This window comes from Silurus meridionalis, chromosome 25 (assembly GCF_014805685.1).
Source record: "Silurus meridionalis isolate SWU-2019-XX chromosome 25, ASM1480568v1, whole genome shotgun sequence".
Classification (NCBI taxonomy): domain Eukaryota; kingdom Metazoa; phylum Chordata; class Actinopteri; order Siluriformes; family Siluridae; genus Silurus; species Silurus meridionalis.
Window position 1 is genome coordinate 14,547,501 of NC_060908.1, and position 17,598 is coordinate 14,565,098.

At 38.0% G+C, this 17,598-nt stretch overlaps 1 protein-coding gene across 2 annotated transcripts in view; it reads left to right on the top strand.

Annotated features, from left to right (window-relative positions):
* lhx1b (LIM homeobox 1b) overlaps positions 1 to 17,450 on the top strand; it is a 45,961-nt gene extending 28,511 nt beyond the window's left edge. Inside the window, exons 3-7 of one of the 2 annotated variants that reach the window (XM_046838571.1) lie at positions 10,651 to 10,822; positions 12,456 to 12,679; positions 13,076 to 13,350; positions 15,563 to 15,731; positions 16,551 to 17,450. In XM_046838571.1, the coding sequence (XP_046694527.1) occupies positions 10,653 to 10,822; positions 12,456 to 12,679; positions 13,076 to 13,350; positions 15,563 to 15,731; positions 16,551 to 16,903 (1,191 nt within the window). In that variant the 5' untranslated portion in view covers positions 10,651 to 10,652 and the 3' untranslated portion in view covers positions 16,904 to 17,450. Of the gene's footprint in view, positions 1 to 9,621; positions 10,823 to 12,455; positions 12,680 to 13,075; positions 13,351 to 15,562; positions 15,732 to 16,550 lie in introns of those variants that run through there. The other variant, XM_046838570.1, reaches the window with a different exon arrangement.
* Positions 17,451 to 17,598: the final 148 nt, after the last annotated feature.

Sequence of the window (17,598 nt, forward strand, 5' to 3'; positions counted from 1 at the left end):
GGAGATACGGTCAAGTCAAGTTTATTTCTATAGCGCTTTTCACAGCAGACATTGTCTCAAATTGTATTTATCCAATGGTGACTGTGGCAAGGAAAAGCTCCGTTAGATGACATGAGGAAGAAACCTTGAGAGGAACCACACTTAAAAGGGGAACCCATCCTCATTTGGGTCATGGTTTGGAATAGAAGATCTCCTGCTATAGACCTGAACACCTTTGGGATGAATGTGAACACTAACTGCACCCCAGGCCACATGACCTCACCTGACTTTTCTAACACTAACGCTGAATGAACACAGTTCATAGTTATATAGCGAATGATGTAGATAGTCTAAATCTACACACACTTGTTTTCCCCCTGTTTTACAAAGGCTGTGTACGTCAGGCTGCGCTAAAGTACACTCGTTCTCTTGCCGAATACACCGGAGACCATTTTAGCAGCTGATGAGGAGAGGACTGATTGATCCCACAGCGCGCTCTGGATTCACAACCTGATAAGCGCTGAGAGCGAGAGAAAGGCTATCTCTGCACTAGGGGTCACAACCTGAAAAAAATGGCGCTGATTACCCTTTCGGCAGCTCTTTTTTTCATGGAAGGTGAAAATCAGGGGTTTTGCTGCACTTTGGTGTCGTATCTGCGCTGTTCTGGCTACCTGAGTGGGAAAATATCGGTTAATAAGAACATATACATGCAAAATCAAAACACGATAATAATAAAGAAGCACCAGCAGCAGCATTTTTACTAATAAAATCCCCCAAATTGGTCATTTTGATGTTAATATGCAAAAATAACGGGGACATTTTACATATGGTTTTAATTGGTTGGGTTTATTGGCAGGTTACAGAGCTGTGACAGCACATTGACTCAATTCACCTTAAAGCTCTGTAAGAAAAGAATACAATGCAAAGATTTTTTTCCCAAGGTCCCAAATAAGCCCCACCACGTATATACACAGATAAACAAAAGGGAAAAATAAACAGACTATGTATAACAAATAAACAACTATTCACTATTTGGCAACTATTTGGTACAGTATATATCTGTACTGCTTGGGGTTCACTATTTGGCAATGATTTACTATAGTAAGGGGTTCACTATTTGGCAACTATTTGGTACAGTATATATCTGCAATGCTTGGGGTTCACTATTTGGCAATGATTTACTATAGTAAGGGGTTCACTATTTGGCAACTATTTGGTACAGTATATATCTGCACTGCTTGGGGTTCACTATTTGGCAATGATTTACTATAGTAAGGGGTTCACTATTTGGCAACTATTTGGTACAGTATATATTTGTACTGCTTGGGGTTCACAATTTGGCAATGATTTACTATAGTAAGGGGTTCACTATTTGGCAACTATTTGGTACAGTATATATTTGTACTGATTGGGGTTTACTATTTGGCAATGATTTACTATAGTAAGGGGTTCACTATTTGGCAACTATTTGGTACAGTATATATTTGTACTGATTGGGGTTTACTATTTGGCAATGATTTACTATAGTAAGGGGTTCACTATTTGGCAACTATTTGGTACAGTATATATTTGTACTGCTTGGGGTTTACTATTTGGCAATGATTTACTCTAGTAAGGGGTTCACTATTTGGCAGCTATTTGGTACAGTATATATCTGTACTGCTTGGGGTTCACTATTTGGCAATGATTTACTATAGTAAGGGGTTTACTATTTGGCAACTATTTACTACAGTATGGGTTCACTATTTGACTATTTATCACAGTTCATGTCTATACTGTATACGGGGTTCTATATTAATACTCGGGTTCTATATAACTATTTACTACAGTATATATCTGTATTGAATACATGCATGAACTGTATGGGGTTCACTATTTGGCAACTATTTACTACAGTTCATGCCTGTACTATTAATATAGGTTCATGATTGTGGGTACAAACCCATTATCACTCATCTCCAAAACCTTTTCATAGTACATGTTTGGTGTTGAATCTTCTGCTTTCTTATAGCAAATGATGAAGCCGCTGGTTGAAACACATCTGCGTCAATGGCACAGACCTCATTTAAAAAAATAAAAAAAACAACAACAACATTATATTTTCAAAAATATTGATCATTTTGTATGACTTGTGAAGGGCAGAATAGTGCACGATGTAATACAAAGCAAGGTTTGCTAAAGTGAAGTGAAAGCGTGAGACGTTTCTTTGGGCGGCCATTATTGTCTCCTGGTTTGGTCAACCGTGCCACCACACACACACACCCACCCACCGACACACACACACACACACACACACACACACACACACACACACACATATACACATGCAGACACACACATGTGTATAGAAATACACATCCAGAAGCACTTGCAGCGACTGTTAGCTCCACACAATGCAACTCAGCTGGCCGTCACTCCCCTTCTGACAAAGGTCTGACCTCCTTGTACGTGTGCAATTGTGTGTGTGTTGCCTTGACGCGTTCCTCCTCCTCCTCCTCCTCCTCCTCCTCCTCCTCCTCCTCCTCCTCACAGCCTGCCACTCGGCTCCTGCTCTCTGCCAACTGCTCAAGGCATGGCTCGGGCTTCAGGGCCTCGGGTCCGCACTCGGCTCTCCCGGTCAATTAAATTCAGATTGAGGATAAATGATCTGCAAATTATGTCCCAATAAGTGAGTGAGTGGAGTGTAGTTAGAGACTAGCTGGTCACAGCCGGAGGACACCGCGTCTGCCACGGCTGTGTCTGTGGGGAGTCGGGAAATGAAACAGACGGGGAGGAGGGAAAAAAATGGATCTGAGAACAGTGATGTGTTAGTGTGTGTGTCTGTATATATATGTGTGTGTGTGTGTGTGTGTGTGGGATGGATTGCTGGCTTCTTGCTAAGAATGCTAAAATAGTCTTTCTCTCTCTCTCTCTCTCTCTCTCTCTCTCTCTCTCTCTCTTTCTTCATGTTTCAATCTGTGTCTCGTTCTGTCTCTGTTTCTCTCTGTTTTTCTGCCACTGTCCCTTTCTGACCATTTCTCTGTCTTTCTGTCTCTCTCTTTCTCTCTCTCTCTCTTTCTCTCTCTCTCTCTCTCTCTCTCTCTCTCTCTCTCTCTCTCTCTCTCTCTCTCTCTGATGCTCACTTCTTGTTTCTTTACCCACATTTATGTTTTAACACATTGCTTTAAAGTTACATCTACTATTTTTGCATACAAGATAAAAAATAAAAAATTTGAGGTAAAAAAAATAGGACAAATCTACATCAGGACATAAAAGCAGTGATGGACAGAAAAGCAGTAATCTTAAGTAGCTTTTTTTGGCATCTGGACTCGAGGTTCTCGCTGGTTCTCAGCTTTTAGCTACATGCATGGGGCTGATTCACTTTTATACATAAAATGTTTTGTATAAAAAAAAATCTTTCTTAAAAGTGTAATAGTTTTTGTAAAAGTCTCAGGAACTTCTCATAATCTGGAAATCAGGCCGTTTGCTAATTTCAAACTTTATATCATCTTCTATTAGAAGATTGTTTCGTTCATTTACTCTATGAAGAAACATTTATTATCTTATTTATCTGGGAAATAAAAGTATAGAACTAGGAAAGGTTCATAAACAAACAAGGAATTAAACCACACAGGTCTTGCTTTTATAGAACAATAATCATGATGAACTTGTTCAAATCCCCATAAGAGAGTCATTTTTTTTCATTTTCCGTACACCAGAGCAACTTGTCAGCATTAAGATTTTATTAATGAATGAAACCATGTCATTTTTCCAAATACATTTAATATGGGAAAAAAATACAACATGTCCCGAGTTTTATCACCAGCCTTTTATTTTATCTTGGAATTAGCAAGAAATTGCTGAAGAATATCAGAACTTGCTGCTTTACGTCTTGCCCTGGAGACTCCTTATTATTATAATTAATACTAAATGAGAATCTCCTCCAAAAAACCCACAGAAGCAATTAAACACATTTTAAATATGGTCATTTGGTATGTCCACCATGCCATAAATCTATGTGTACGTTGTTCTCATAGAAACAAATAAACCCGAATATAAGTCTTTTTAGTTGTGTTTTGGATCCGAGAGAAAGATTTGCTTTCTTGCATGAGATTTTGTCGTTTTTTTTTTTAGCGTCCGTCTGTGTGTTCAGGCGTGTACGAGTGATCATGCGGATAGTGAGAGACATAGAGAGAGAGAGAGAGAGAGAGAGAGAGAGAGAGTGAGAAAGAGAGTGAAAGGCGTGTAACGGCTCTTGTCCCCGAGGGTATGATGACACTAAAGAGGTACATGGGGGAAGGGGACAGGGGGATCTCCCTCTGCGCCATTCTGTCCTTTTCTAACCCGGCAAAATAGCCTTTTAATTTCGCCCAGCGTCTGGGCCGTCTGCGAAGGTGCATGCATCAATCTCCATCATCAACATGCTCTAGGCGCTGGGTCTCGAGGGATCTTTCCTTCTCTTGCTCTCTCTCTCTCTCTCTCTCTCTCTCTCTCTCTTTTCCATCACTCTCGCCCTTTTCAGCAAACCACGACTGGCCTGAAGAAAGTCTGTTTATTCTTCTACGTCTGCTCTCTTGAGTTGTCTGGTGTTCTTTCTTTCTTCATTTGTTTACAAGCCTCTAATATATGTTCTCAGCTGCATGCACTACCCTTGTTTACGTCACTATATGACTATGGCCGTTCCATTTTTCCATTGGTATATAGACAATTTCAAGAACAAGACAATACCCTCGCGGTCGAGAGCTCGCCATCTTTACACCATCGAGTAAGATAAATCCATGGGCTATCGGCAGGTCTGAGAGAGAGCATGTCAATACGGATTATAGTTAAGCTTCTGCTCTTCTCTCGGGTTGCTTTCGGCGTGGCCTTTCTTTTGAATGGTGCTGAGGAAAAAAGAAACGTTGTGCTAACAAATGTTAACTGAGAGAAAACTGTAGTAAATATTGACTTGGCAACCCTAATGTCAGAGCTCCAGAGGTGATAATAACATTTTATTTGGGTTTTGGGGGGGATTCCCCTAAGAGGTATATTCATAACAAGTTCCCATACAGTTTCATAATGAAGAGAAGACGATGAAAATGACATCCAAAAACAGCCAGGATTTTGAAAGAACGTCTGCACTTCTTTAAAATATCATGGTCCAATCTTGAGAACAATACAAACATTTATTGGTTGCAAGTCTTATAGATCAAGACTGGGCTTGATATCTGGTTCAAATGGATTGTACACCTCTTTCATTTTCCTCCCCTCTCTCCATTTCTCTCTCTCTGATCAAATACAAAGCCACTAAACAATTTCGATCATCTGTGAGCTCATGTATGTGGAAGAAGGTTGACTTTGGCTTTCACATCGGATGGTAGTTCTTCTATAATAAGGTAGATCTGGCCGGTGGTTGGGATTTGTGGAGTGTTGTAGAGTGTTTGGGAGTAATACGAATAGAACCCATTGAGAAACAGGTACTTTTAAACTTTCAAGTAATTCCTGAGTAATACGTTTTTAAGGACTTTATTAGCAAATGGTCAAATTGGAAAGGAATCAAATTTGAATAAAAAAGATGCAGTCATCTCCTGGTCAGAAGGATCAAACCACCATCCCAGGTACAAAGGAGTACAATTTGAATCTAGCTGTATAAAAAATTATAATAAAATAAATCTGGGAAAACTTTAACCCCATAACTCAACTAGAATTACTTCCTAAAGGCGCAAACTCACTATCTAATGGAAGTTGAACATTTTCGATTTAGCTTAATTCCCTTAGTAACCAACAGATGAGGTTCATTTTAAGTCCTAGTTTATCAATTCAAAGACTTTTTCAAAGACTTTATTTTGTTCCTGAGCCACTTTGAAAATGATATCATACAGAATATAAAGAAGACAGTATGTGGTGTATTTCTGTTTGCACATTCTGTTATTTACGTGTCTTTCCAGCCGATAACCACGATTAAAAGCTCACACTTATATTACACTTTCTAAACGCTTGACATGGAATTCCCCGAATTTTGACAAAGTCGAAGGTTCATATAAATGCATGTTTTCTCTTTTAATTTCTAGACCAACAACTTACACATTGTATATAGTGTGTACAACATCCTCATCTTATAATTACTACATTTATTTTTTATTTTTAAGTGTCATTCAATTAAGAAACGTTATTTAATGTATGTTCAGGGGTAGAGTGAAATTTTCTAGAAGGGGATTTTGAAAGAATGGGCAACATTATCAGAGAAGCTTTAAGTGTCATCACTTTGTTCCAGTCAGTACAATTCAGTAATAATTAAAAGAACTCTTGTTTATAGCTGCTATAATGTAATGCCCTTATTTCATTAAATGTCCGATATAAAATGCTTGCTGTCAGTTAGTTAACACTAACAGGAAATAGTCAACTTTGAGTGGTAACATTGATCCTATCAAGTCAAATCACTGGCAAGTCAAGTCAAGTCAAGTTTATTTCTATAGCATTTTTCACAACAGACATTGTCTCAAAGCAGCTTTACAGAAATTAACAGTTGTGTATTTATCCCTGATGAGCACCCATGGTGACTGTAGATGTTATGAGGAAGAAACCTTGAGAGGAACCAGACTCAAAAGGGGAACCCATCCTCATTGACTAGTTTCCTACTCCACCACAACCCATTACTTTTTATTCCTTAGTCATTATAAAGGGAAAGGGATATTTTTGTTGCCTTGAACATATTTTCCCTTAACATTCAAGAGCCTATAAAAACCCCAGGCTCTGTCTGCATAATAAAAGGCCAGACCAGTAATAGACTCTTACTGGTGTCCTAAAAGTACAAACCCACGTGTCGACCCTGCACCGTACGCCTTTATTTATCAAACGTTAATCAATTGTGTTTTTTTTGTTTTTTTTCCCTGTAAATGAAACCGTCTCTGCTGGGTTCCCATCTCATCTTGTTAAGACCAATTAGCAGCAATTAAACACGTGCTAATGGGATGATGTGGGATCCAAAAAACAAACAGTGGGAGCTCCTGTTTGATTACTGAGCATCGAACGCAGGCAGCAGAGACACGGCGTGGTGTAACACCATGCTTCAGGCTTCGAAAACATCTCGTAGGTTTTCAACTGATTATTTTATTGAGAGATTTCACAAGGTCATGTGACTGCAGTGTAGTACATATAAAAACGCCTAGATTTTGAGAGTAAATTCTCATCCCTTTTTTGGACATTCATAATCAAATACTACACATTTAGACTACAATGAGTACGATCACATGTACGACTACACAGATACCTTTAGTTGATATTGGGTAAAATGCTCAGTCTGGGTTGAGGGATTTTTTTTTAAATGTACACAGCTATAAGAAACCTTTATCTTGCGGTGGTTGACATTAAATAAATAAAAAAATGCCTATCATAATTTACATTTAGAATAAAATGAAGCAGGGTTTCAATGATGTGAAAACAAACATGCTGCATGACAAAAATGTTGTATTTGTATCCTTGAATCTTGAATCAACATCAGAAAAATGTTGTCAAAATGTTTTTGTATTAACAGAGTATGTATATATATATATATATATATATATATATATATATATATATATAGCAGGAGAGTTATCTGATATATATATTATTAGAAATACAGTGTAAAACCACATGAATTTTTTTTAAAAATAAGAATAAATGTGTAAAATCGGCAGTAATGTTACAGGTGAAAAAATTCCCCTGATAAAATCAAGTGAAAATAAATTTTTTTAATACAAATTTTGTTAAGGAAAAAAAACCCCATTTATTTAGAAAAACGTATCCAGTGCAAAATCACGTGGAAAAAGCTGTAATATCAGGTGGAAACGTGAAAAAATAATCTCGCTGTAAAATTAAACTTAAAAAGCCATATGTGATTTTTTCATCTAGGAACCAGGACTTTCCTGTGAAGGAATTTCCTCTTTTTATCCAAATCCCTAATGTTTTTCTGAAATGTACTTCAATGTAGTGCACCGTTTATATGCCCTGAAGATCTTAACTACAAGATCAGAAGAAGAATTGGAACATGGGTGTGAATTATTATTTTGCCAATCTTGGTTTTGTATGGGCCATAACAGGGCGAAGGACGGGGGTTTGTTTAATAGCCCATAGATCACATCGAGAGCGATGCTTTATCGCTTTCTTCTGAGTGATAGATGGACGGATCGTCGGCGTCGAACACGCTTTTATGTTCTGAGTGTGAGAAGCGGATGAAATGTACGGCTAACATTTATATGCAGGCCTCTGCAGAGCCTCGAGACGGATGGTGGGACTTTGTACGGCTGTGTCCCAAATCACACACTGAAGAAATGATGGCTTTAAATAATGCTCTGTTCGGATTGCTTTTATTGCTATCGACTTCCTGATTTACACACAGCGGCTGCGTCTCAAATCACACAGATTTGAATAGTAGTAGTGTTCCCTTCAAAATCAATCCTACAGATTCTCATGTGACTTTCCATGGGATGCCTTTATTTTAGTAGTAGTAGTAGTTTTTACGCATTTTTATTAAGCACGTGTGATTTTTGCGCATCTTTACACGCAGTTATCTCAAGTAATTAAATGTTTTTTGTTTTTTGTTTTTTGTTTTTTGCGATTTCTACATTTCACACTTTTTTAAGACTCGTTGCTTTGAACTAATTTTTACACACTACTTTTTTTTTTTTTTTTTAAGTGATTTTCAGGTTAATTTTAGCTTTTTTTTTTTTTTTTTTTTTTTTTTTTTTTTTTATTTTTTTTTTACAGATTATTATTATTATTTTTTTATCATCATTTTGTCCAGCAGGACACGTGTTTTTTTCACGTGGACATTTTTATTACAGTTTATTGATTTTCCTCGTGTCATTTTCCTATTCGTTTTTCCACGTGTAATGTTTTACACAAGTTCATTGTTTTACACGTTTTTTTTTCTCGTGTGATTTTTTTTGCACGATTTAAATACCTGCATTATATGCATTTGATGCTTTATTAAATGTAATGTGTGTGTGTGTGTGTGTGTGTGTGTGTGTGTGTGTGTGTGTGAGAGAGAGAGAGAGAGAGAGAGAGAGAGAGAGAGAGAGAGAGATTAAACTGAATTTCCAAACCACTAAATGTTCATCTGAAACCCGGGTGAGATCCATCACTCGGTGATATCCCGGGATATCTGCAGTGACCAGGAACCCGTGCCAGCTGCGTGTCTTCTTCTCGCGCTGTTATCTGGCGTTCCCCAGCGTGCTCGCGCTCGTTTCTCCCGCAGCGCAGCGCGCGATTGCGTCTTAAAACGGCTTCGTTGCTCTGATCATTACCGAGTCCCTGCGGAACCATCGCGCAGAGACGCTCAGTGGAAAGTGTCTCGCTTTGCTTTTCCCAACTGTAATCTCGCATATCATTGAACCTGCAACCAGGTTCCAGCAGCACGACTGCAAATCCGTGCAAAAAAAAAACCTATTTGTTGAGGCTTCATTAAATTTCATGCATTTCTGTATTTCTGTATTTCATATCTCATCATGTGCATGTCCCCTCATGTGCATGTCCCATCATGTGCATGTCCCTCATGTGCATCATGTGCATGTCCATCATGTGCATGTCCCATCATGTGCATGTCCCATCGTGTGCATGTCCCTCATGTGCATGTCCATCGTATGCATGTCCCATCATGTGCATGTCCATCGTATGCATGTCCCATCATGTGCATGTCCATCATGTGCATGTCCCTTATATGCATGTCCCATCATGTCCTGCTCATTATCTTAAGTTTAATATAGTAAACCATTTTATAGCAAAACCTTTTGCAATTAAATAATCAATTACAATGTTCTCCAAAAGTGATCTGAAGCCCTTCAGCAATCCTCTGTTTTCTATCTGTGATTTGCTATTTATAGATTTATCACTTAAATTCCTCGTTCTGATTGGGCAGAAAGTATTTTCGCAGTTTGTCTATAATTCGCCTCGTATTAAAAGGGGGCGGGGTCAGTGTTGATTAGATTAATTACGATGTTATGCATATGGAAATTTGCCTTTACATTCCACATCGTTTTAAGGGCGAAAATGTGATTTTGTTTATTTTTTAAGTTGGAAATTGACCCGCTTTTTTTTTTTTTTTGTTACGCGTTTTTGGTTCCGGTCCAAACTTGTCAGCTAGACGGCTACCCCACCGGACTTCAATCGGATTGGTTCCGGTCCAAGGTGGCGCCCTTTGTCACCTAGACGGCTCACAGCCGATTGGTCATGGTTCGCCGTGACGTCACACGGTGGTGGTGGGCGGCCTCGTGGCGACTCGTCCGGCTCGTCGGGCGCGTGCCACAGAGTGGAAAAGCAACGGGGGCGTTAACGCGACGGTCATGTCCTCGATTTGGACTGGCAGGACATTTACAGTTTGACAATTCGGGAAAATGTTATTGTTTTTTTATTAGGTGTGAAAAGAAGACGGACGATATTGGAGACAAAATGGGCGAATAACAAGATTATTAATAATAATAATAATAAATATAATAATAATGCTTACCACATCCATGCAAGACTTTTAACAATTTGGACAATCTTGTGTCCGGGATGAATCTCTGGCTGCAGATTTGTAAGAAAACGCGTTTTGGATCTTAAGTCGGATTTGATGAGGAACTCTTCTCAAGGACTTCTCACCAACTTGGACTGAAGAAACCTTCTGCTGTAGTCTATCAGGCTTGTGTGTGTGTGTGTGTGTGTGTGTGTGTGTGCGTGGACTCCCGGCTGTAGACATGCTCCAGTGCGCAGGGTGCGAGCGGCCCATCCTGGACAGGTTCCTCCTGAACGTGCTGGACCGCGCGTGGCACACCAAATGCGTCCAGTGCTGCGACTGCAAGTGCAATCTAACGGAGAAATGCTTCTCCAGAGAAGGAAGACTTTACTGCAAAACGGACTTTTTTAGGTAAGCACCAGAGGAGGGAATAAATAAATCACAAAATCGTGAAGACAAGACCTTTGGATCTTCATCATCTATATGCACATATGTGTGTGTTATTATTATGGGGCTGTAGGAGATAAATATGGTGTATACATATATATAAATAATCATTTCCAACCGCAAACGCAAATTATAATAAAAATAATTAGAAAAAATAGGTATAAGAATAGTCTTTTTTTTTCTTATATAAAACAGATAGATAGATAGATAGATAGATAGATAGATAGATAGATAGATAGATAGATAGATAGATAGATAGATAGATAGATAGATGTGCTATTTTATATAAGAATATTTATATATTATATATTATATTTTCTTATATATTTATGTTTTCACTATAATTATATACAAATTATTTAATTTCCCTCGACCAAAAAACGTTTGTCTTTTCTCAGACATCTTTAATAAAATATTAAATTTTTTTTTACATATTTTTACAGTCATTTTAAAACAATAATAATAATAATAATAATAATAATAATAATAATAATGCTGACAATAATTATAATTCTCACCATTTTATTTGTGTGTCTTTAGCATCTAAATTTTAAACATTGAAATATTAAAATGTTTTAAAACCAAACCGCAACAAAAAATATTTTATTTTATTAAATATTAATATAAATGGTTTATCTTTTGCTTCATTTATTTGATGAGAAATTATCAATATTTTCCCCTCATTCTGTGCTGCAGTATAATAACAAAGGCCAACACCAAATCCACAAATAAATACAAGCCATCTTTATTTAATTCTTTCTTTTTTATGATTTGTTTAAAAATGTAATATTTGATATTTTTGTGAACATTTTCACAAAAACAAATGCCTTTTTTTTTACACGCTGCACTGAATAATGTGAACAAAACCCCGTACCCATAAACAAAAAGAAAGAAAAAAAGAACTGAACGGATAAATATTCCTTCCTCTCCATCATCAGTGTGCATGAAGCTGATATTTTTCTTGCACACACACTGATCCGTGTGTGTTCCGAGTCTGTGCGCTTTTGTTTACACGGTGCGCCAAAGCGCGGAGGAGAAACCGCGATAAGAGGATTAGAGCAATAACAAAGCAGCTCGTGCTGAACAAAAAATAATAATCCTCCGCGTTTTGTTAACCGTTTTAAAGGGAAAAAATCCAAAAGAAAAAAAACGCATATTTATAAACTATATCTCTCTGGAAGATACGATGTGTGCACGTGCTCCCGGCTGCGTTTCATAGGATTTACGCTTAAATCCGAATTATTGTGTCAGTAATGTGGCGCTTATTATTTCACACACACACACACACACACAAAAAGAAGAAAAATTGCAACACTGTTTTTTTTTCAGTCTCATTTACAGAAAGTGCATTTCTTTCTTTATAATTCGGATTTATTTTAGAAGCTGTAGACACAATTATGGAGATTTTAGATCTGCGTATTTGGAGATTTTTCAAGAAAATATTTAGATTTATTTGTTTAATTATCTGTGAATGTTGGTTAATTTTTTCCCTCAATGCACACACACATTATTGGAGTGGGTGTTGGTTTGTTGTTTAGTTTTGAATCCCACTGCACATCCCCAATGCACTGCGCACTGACTGCGCTTTTCTGTGCAGACGCTACGGCACGAAGTGCGGCGGCTGCTCTCAGGTCATCTCCCCGACAGACCTCGTCCGCAAGGCCAGAAGCAAAGTGTTCCACCTCACCTGCTTCACCTGCATCATCTGCAACAAGCAGCTGTCCACCGGAGAAGAGCTCTACGTCCTGGACGAGTCGAAATTCGTGTGCAAAGAGGATTACCTGAGCAACAGCTCCGGCAAGGACGCGAATCTGCTCTCCAGTACGCATGCGTGTTTTTATTATGATTATGATTATTATTCAAATGCACAATACTTATTGGAAATGTGTCCTCAATTATCAGCTTTTGATATAATCAGAAAATTGCTGTGGTCACGTCCGCTTATAGACAGAGACATTGCGCGCGTGCCACTTTTTCTTTTTTAACAAAGCAGTCACGTGAAGGCCTACAGATACCGAAATTAAATAATTATATATATATATATATATATATATATATATATATATATATATATATATATATATTAGTATAGATTTGGTTTATAAACCTTCTCATATATGTAATATGATGATGATGATAGTATTATTATTATTATTATTATTATTATTATTATTATTATTATTATATGATGATGATGATGATGATCTCTCTTGTCAGTAACACCGTGCAGTGAGCCCAGCCTGTCCCCGGACTCGCAGGACCCCCAGGATGACGGGAAGGACTCGGAGGCGGGTCACCTCTCGGATAAAGACGGGTGCGGGAACGAGAACGATGAGCAGAGCGCGGGGACGAAGCGCCGCGGCCCGCGCACCACCATCAAAGCCAAACAGCTCGAGACCCTGAAAGCGGCGTTCGCGGCCACGCCTAAGCCCACGAGACACATCCGAGAACAGCTCGCGCAGGAGACCGGCCTCAACATGCGCGTCATTCAGGTGAGACCGAGCCGTCCGCATTTCTACACGCACGCGCACTACTGAGCACAATGTATCACGTGACCACACAACCAGGATACACAAATAACACCACCACATGTTTGTTTGTTTATATGTTTGTTCAAGAATATACAGGAAGAAATACAAAAGCTGGAAATCGGGTTTGTTGTGGTTTTACAATGTGCTTCAATTATTATTCCAATATTTAATATATTTTAATGCCTATAGGTTTAAAGAATATAAACAAACCAAATAAAACATAAATAAATACCTTGATATAGACAGGTACATACATTTGATAAATCTATATACTTGCTTTTTGTTTTAAATTGTGTGTGTGTGTGTGTGTGTGTGTGTGTGTGTGTGTTTTGATTTGGTTTGGTTTTGTTTTTTTAATGCATTCTTTTGTGAGTTGGAAATAATGCGAACACCAAAACACTAACAAAACAGGAGTGTTAGAATAAAAAGCTTCAAATTAAAGGCTGTATTTATTTACCAAAAATAACACACACACACACACACACACACACACACACACACACACACACACACACCCTTAAAAAAATGATAAAAAAGAATGTAGATGCATAAGAACTTGACATTGGCTTGGTTGTGGTATTAATTGTCATGCTTTTTAGGTGAACATGTTCAACCAAGCGAACAATTAATTCCACTGTGTCTATTAAAAATATATGCAAACATTAAAAAAAGAGAATCAGTTCAAAATCACAGCAAAAATGCAGATTTTTTTTTCTTTGGTTTTAAAAGGATGGGTCAATAACATTATGGAGTATCATGTTTATTTTTTTACCTTAATGAACCATAGATTTCATAAACATATCCTCTTATGTCATAATAACTCTAACCAACCAACATCAATCATCTCACCTGCTTCTAACTGAAACTTAACAACTGATCTATAGACCATGATTAAAAAAAAATAATAAATCACTATATGCCTTGTAAAATGCAACTGCTGAACCTGGGATGGTTTTCGTAAGTGTAGTATTATGAAGGGCCTCTTAAACATCTTATCTGCACAATCCAGCCTTCTGTTATATCAGCACTGAAATTAGTTGACATAAGTGAAAATATTTCATATAGTAAGTTCATATTTATAAAATTTAAAAACGTCTTTCTCACTCACTTGCTTACACATACAGACGTGTGCTTTATGTGGAATTGGTGCTAATGGTGGAGGACTAACAGACAGAGTTAACCGACAAGATAGAGCGATGTGAGTGCGAACGAAAAGTGGAATCCATCAAATTTGTCAAAGCTGGACGAAATTCATGTTTTTTTAAATGATAATGACTGTAGATCTAATAGCTATTTTTGCAAGTGAATTAGTGACATTGGGAGAAATCTGCTACTCTTCAAATGAATAAATAAATAAATAAATAAATAAACAAATAAATAAATAAGTCATGGTTCGGTTCATTTCATTATGGTTTGGGGAAGGAATGCAAAGCATAAAATTGCTTGTCATTTTTTTATTAATGCAGTTTATTATTATTATTATTATTATTATTATTATTATTATTATTATTATTATTATTATTATCATCATTTGTGAACATCAACAGTTTACATTTTTTAAACAAATTTAAATAAAATGGCTGCTTGGTTAAATAATATCTAAAATAATATTTTATAATATTTCATAAAAATAAAATGGAATAAATCAAATGAATGCAATAAATGTTTTATTATATTGATTCAATTGAGTAATCTATTAAATTGGCACAAATTAAATCGATGAAATAAAATGAATTAAATGTTCACATTTGTTAGACAACATTTGGGTAATACAGATGTGTGTATATTTATATGTGTGTGTGTGTGTGTGTGTGTGTGTGTGTGTTTGATATTTATATCTAAACTTTTCTAAAGATATGATCTGCTTAACTGTTCTACTTACTTCAGCATATTTTAGCAAATATGTGGAACTGTCGGGATTTTATCCTCTTAAGAGAAATTATTGAAGCTGAACATAAAACGCTAAAGAATCCATAGAGCTAGCGTTAGCCGCCAGCCACTTCCTGGCGCTATAGATTCTTTAGCGTTTTCATGCATGCGCAAAACAAATCTTATTTCCGGTACTGTGAATGGAAGTGTGCACTGGTTTGATCTACACTTTAGAATGGTGGTGCACATTTTGTATTGATGTCATGGCAACCACTGACCAGTTGTATAATTTCATTTTGTGCAGGTATGGTTCCAGAACCGGCGCTCGAAAGAAAGACGAATGAAGCAGCTGAGTGCACTGGGGGCGAGACGCCATGTGCTGTTCCGCAGCGCGAGAAGAATGAGGGCGCTGGGGGAGCGAGTGGAGCCGGCCGAACTCATGATGCCCAATGGCCACTTCTCTTATTATGGAGGTGAGATAAGTACTAGCTAGGTAAAATTTCTCAATTGGATCTGGAGAACACAGCCATAAATACGACACATGAGTTTTAAGTGGTTATGTTTTGTCTCATGTTGGTGCTTCACTGTTGCTGGTCTTGATAAGAACCATGTACTTTGAACAGATAAGATACATTTGGTCATGACTTGAATTGAACCACTCTTTCAAAACATTATGTTTTCACCGACTACGTGGTGGTATCAAAACCTATAGAGACTAGTTTGTAACACACCAACAGATGGCAGCACAAGGCTGCACACACAGTCGCAGGGAGCACCGACCCTTGTAAGTCAGTGTGCCAAAAGACTTCATTCTGCGTACTTCAGGAGCTGGGCAAATTGTGCTTTCCTGATCATGTGTGCCCCCTGTGAACCAGCTCTCCTCACATGCGAGTTTCTCGCTGGAAACACCATGTTCTCACTTCCGCACCGACCCAGACTTTCCACCTACTCGTCAGATTTGGCTCCTGCTTTCTTCACCCGCTTCCCGAGGATGAAGCTCCAGCTCAAATTTTGCTATTTTGATACCATTGGCGTGCTTAGAGAAGAAAGACGTCCAGGGTAGAAGTAGCAGGAAAACTGAGAGCTCTGTATTGCTGTGCAAGGGGACTATTTTTAAGGTTATAGTGTAAAAAGGTAGATAAATAAAGTACTTTTTGCAAACAGAGCTAGTCTCAAAACTTTTTCCACCACCTCCTAAATCAGTCGAAATCTATTAAAGTGTGTCTGAAAGTCTGCGAAACTATGGTTATCAATATGCAATAACACCCCACTCTGAACTCATATCTCTCCAGATTATCAAGGCGAATACTACGGCCCAGGAAGCAACTACGACTACTTCCCGCATGGCCCTCCCTCTTCACAGGCCCAGACTCCAAGCGATCTGGGCTACATTCCTTCCTCAGTCCCCGCTGGCACACCACTAGGCACCATGGACCTTCACCATTCTGGCCATCACCCCTCCGGAGAGAGCCAGTGTTTTGGCGAGATGGTGCCACAGCACTCTGGGGACTCCCCAAGCCCGGAGCACAGCATCTCGGCAGACATGAGTGGCGCGTTCACCTCGATCAGCTCGCTCGGTGCTAACGGGTACAGCAGTCAGCTCTCTCAGCCTTCGTCAGAAATAAGTGAAGGCACCGTGTGGTAGCTGGGAGCGCTCGGGCCGGCAGACCTGGCCAAATGGACTCAGGTTTCATACAGTCTGTAAAAAAACAAAAACAAAACATGGACCTGATCTTAATACTGTCATTTTGATCGATTATGTTATGTATTTATCTGTTTGTCTTTTTATTTTGATGTATTTATCTATTTATGGCCATTGTATGACTTTGTTTAAATTTCTATTTATTTTCTTTCGGCAGACAATTTTATACAATAGCACATTTATTACAGATGTAGGCAGAATACCAGTGTGTCAGAGATGAGGAAGCCTGGTAGAATGCATGATAACACTAAATGCCAACAATGGTTCTGTCAGTCATGACACAGCACTATCAATTGTCATGCCAAGAAAAGAAGTATTTATTTATTTATTTATTTATTTATTTATTTATTTATTTATTAATTTATGTTCATGAATACTGACGGTGCCACGGTATCTACCACTTTCAATGGTTTATTGCTAATAAATGGTTTATTATTGCTAAAAAGGTGGCTGATTTTAAGCAAATAATAGATGGTCAGCTTTCACAAAACATGTCTGGACACGTTCTTTATTTGTTTCCTTTGTATCAACCGCTGAGAAATCTCATTTCATTTGAGTCATTGTAAACACAACCCATGTGTGCAGTTGCTTTTTTCTTAGGAGCTCCACAGAGTCTCATGGTTTTGAAAAAAGGGAAC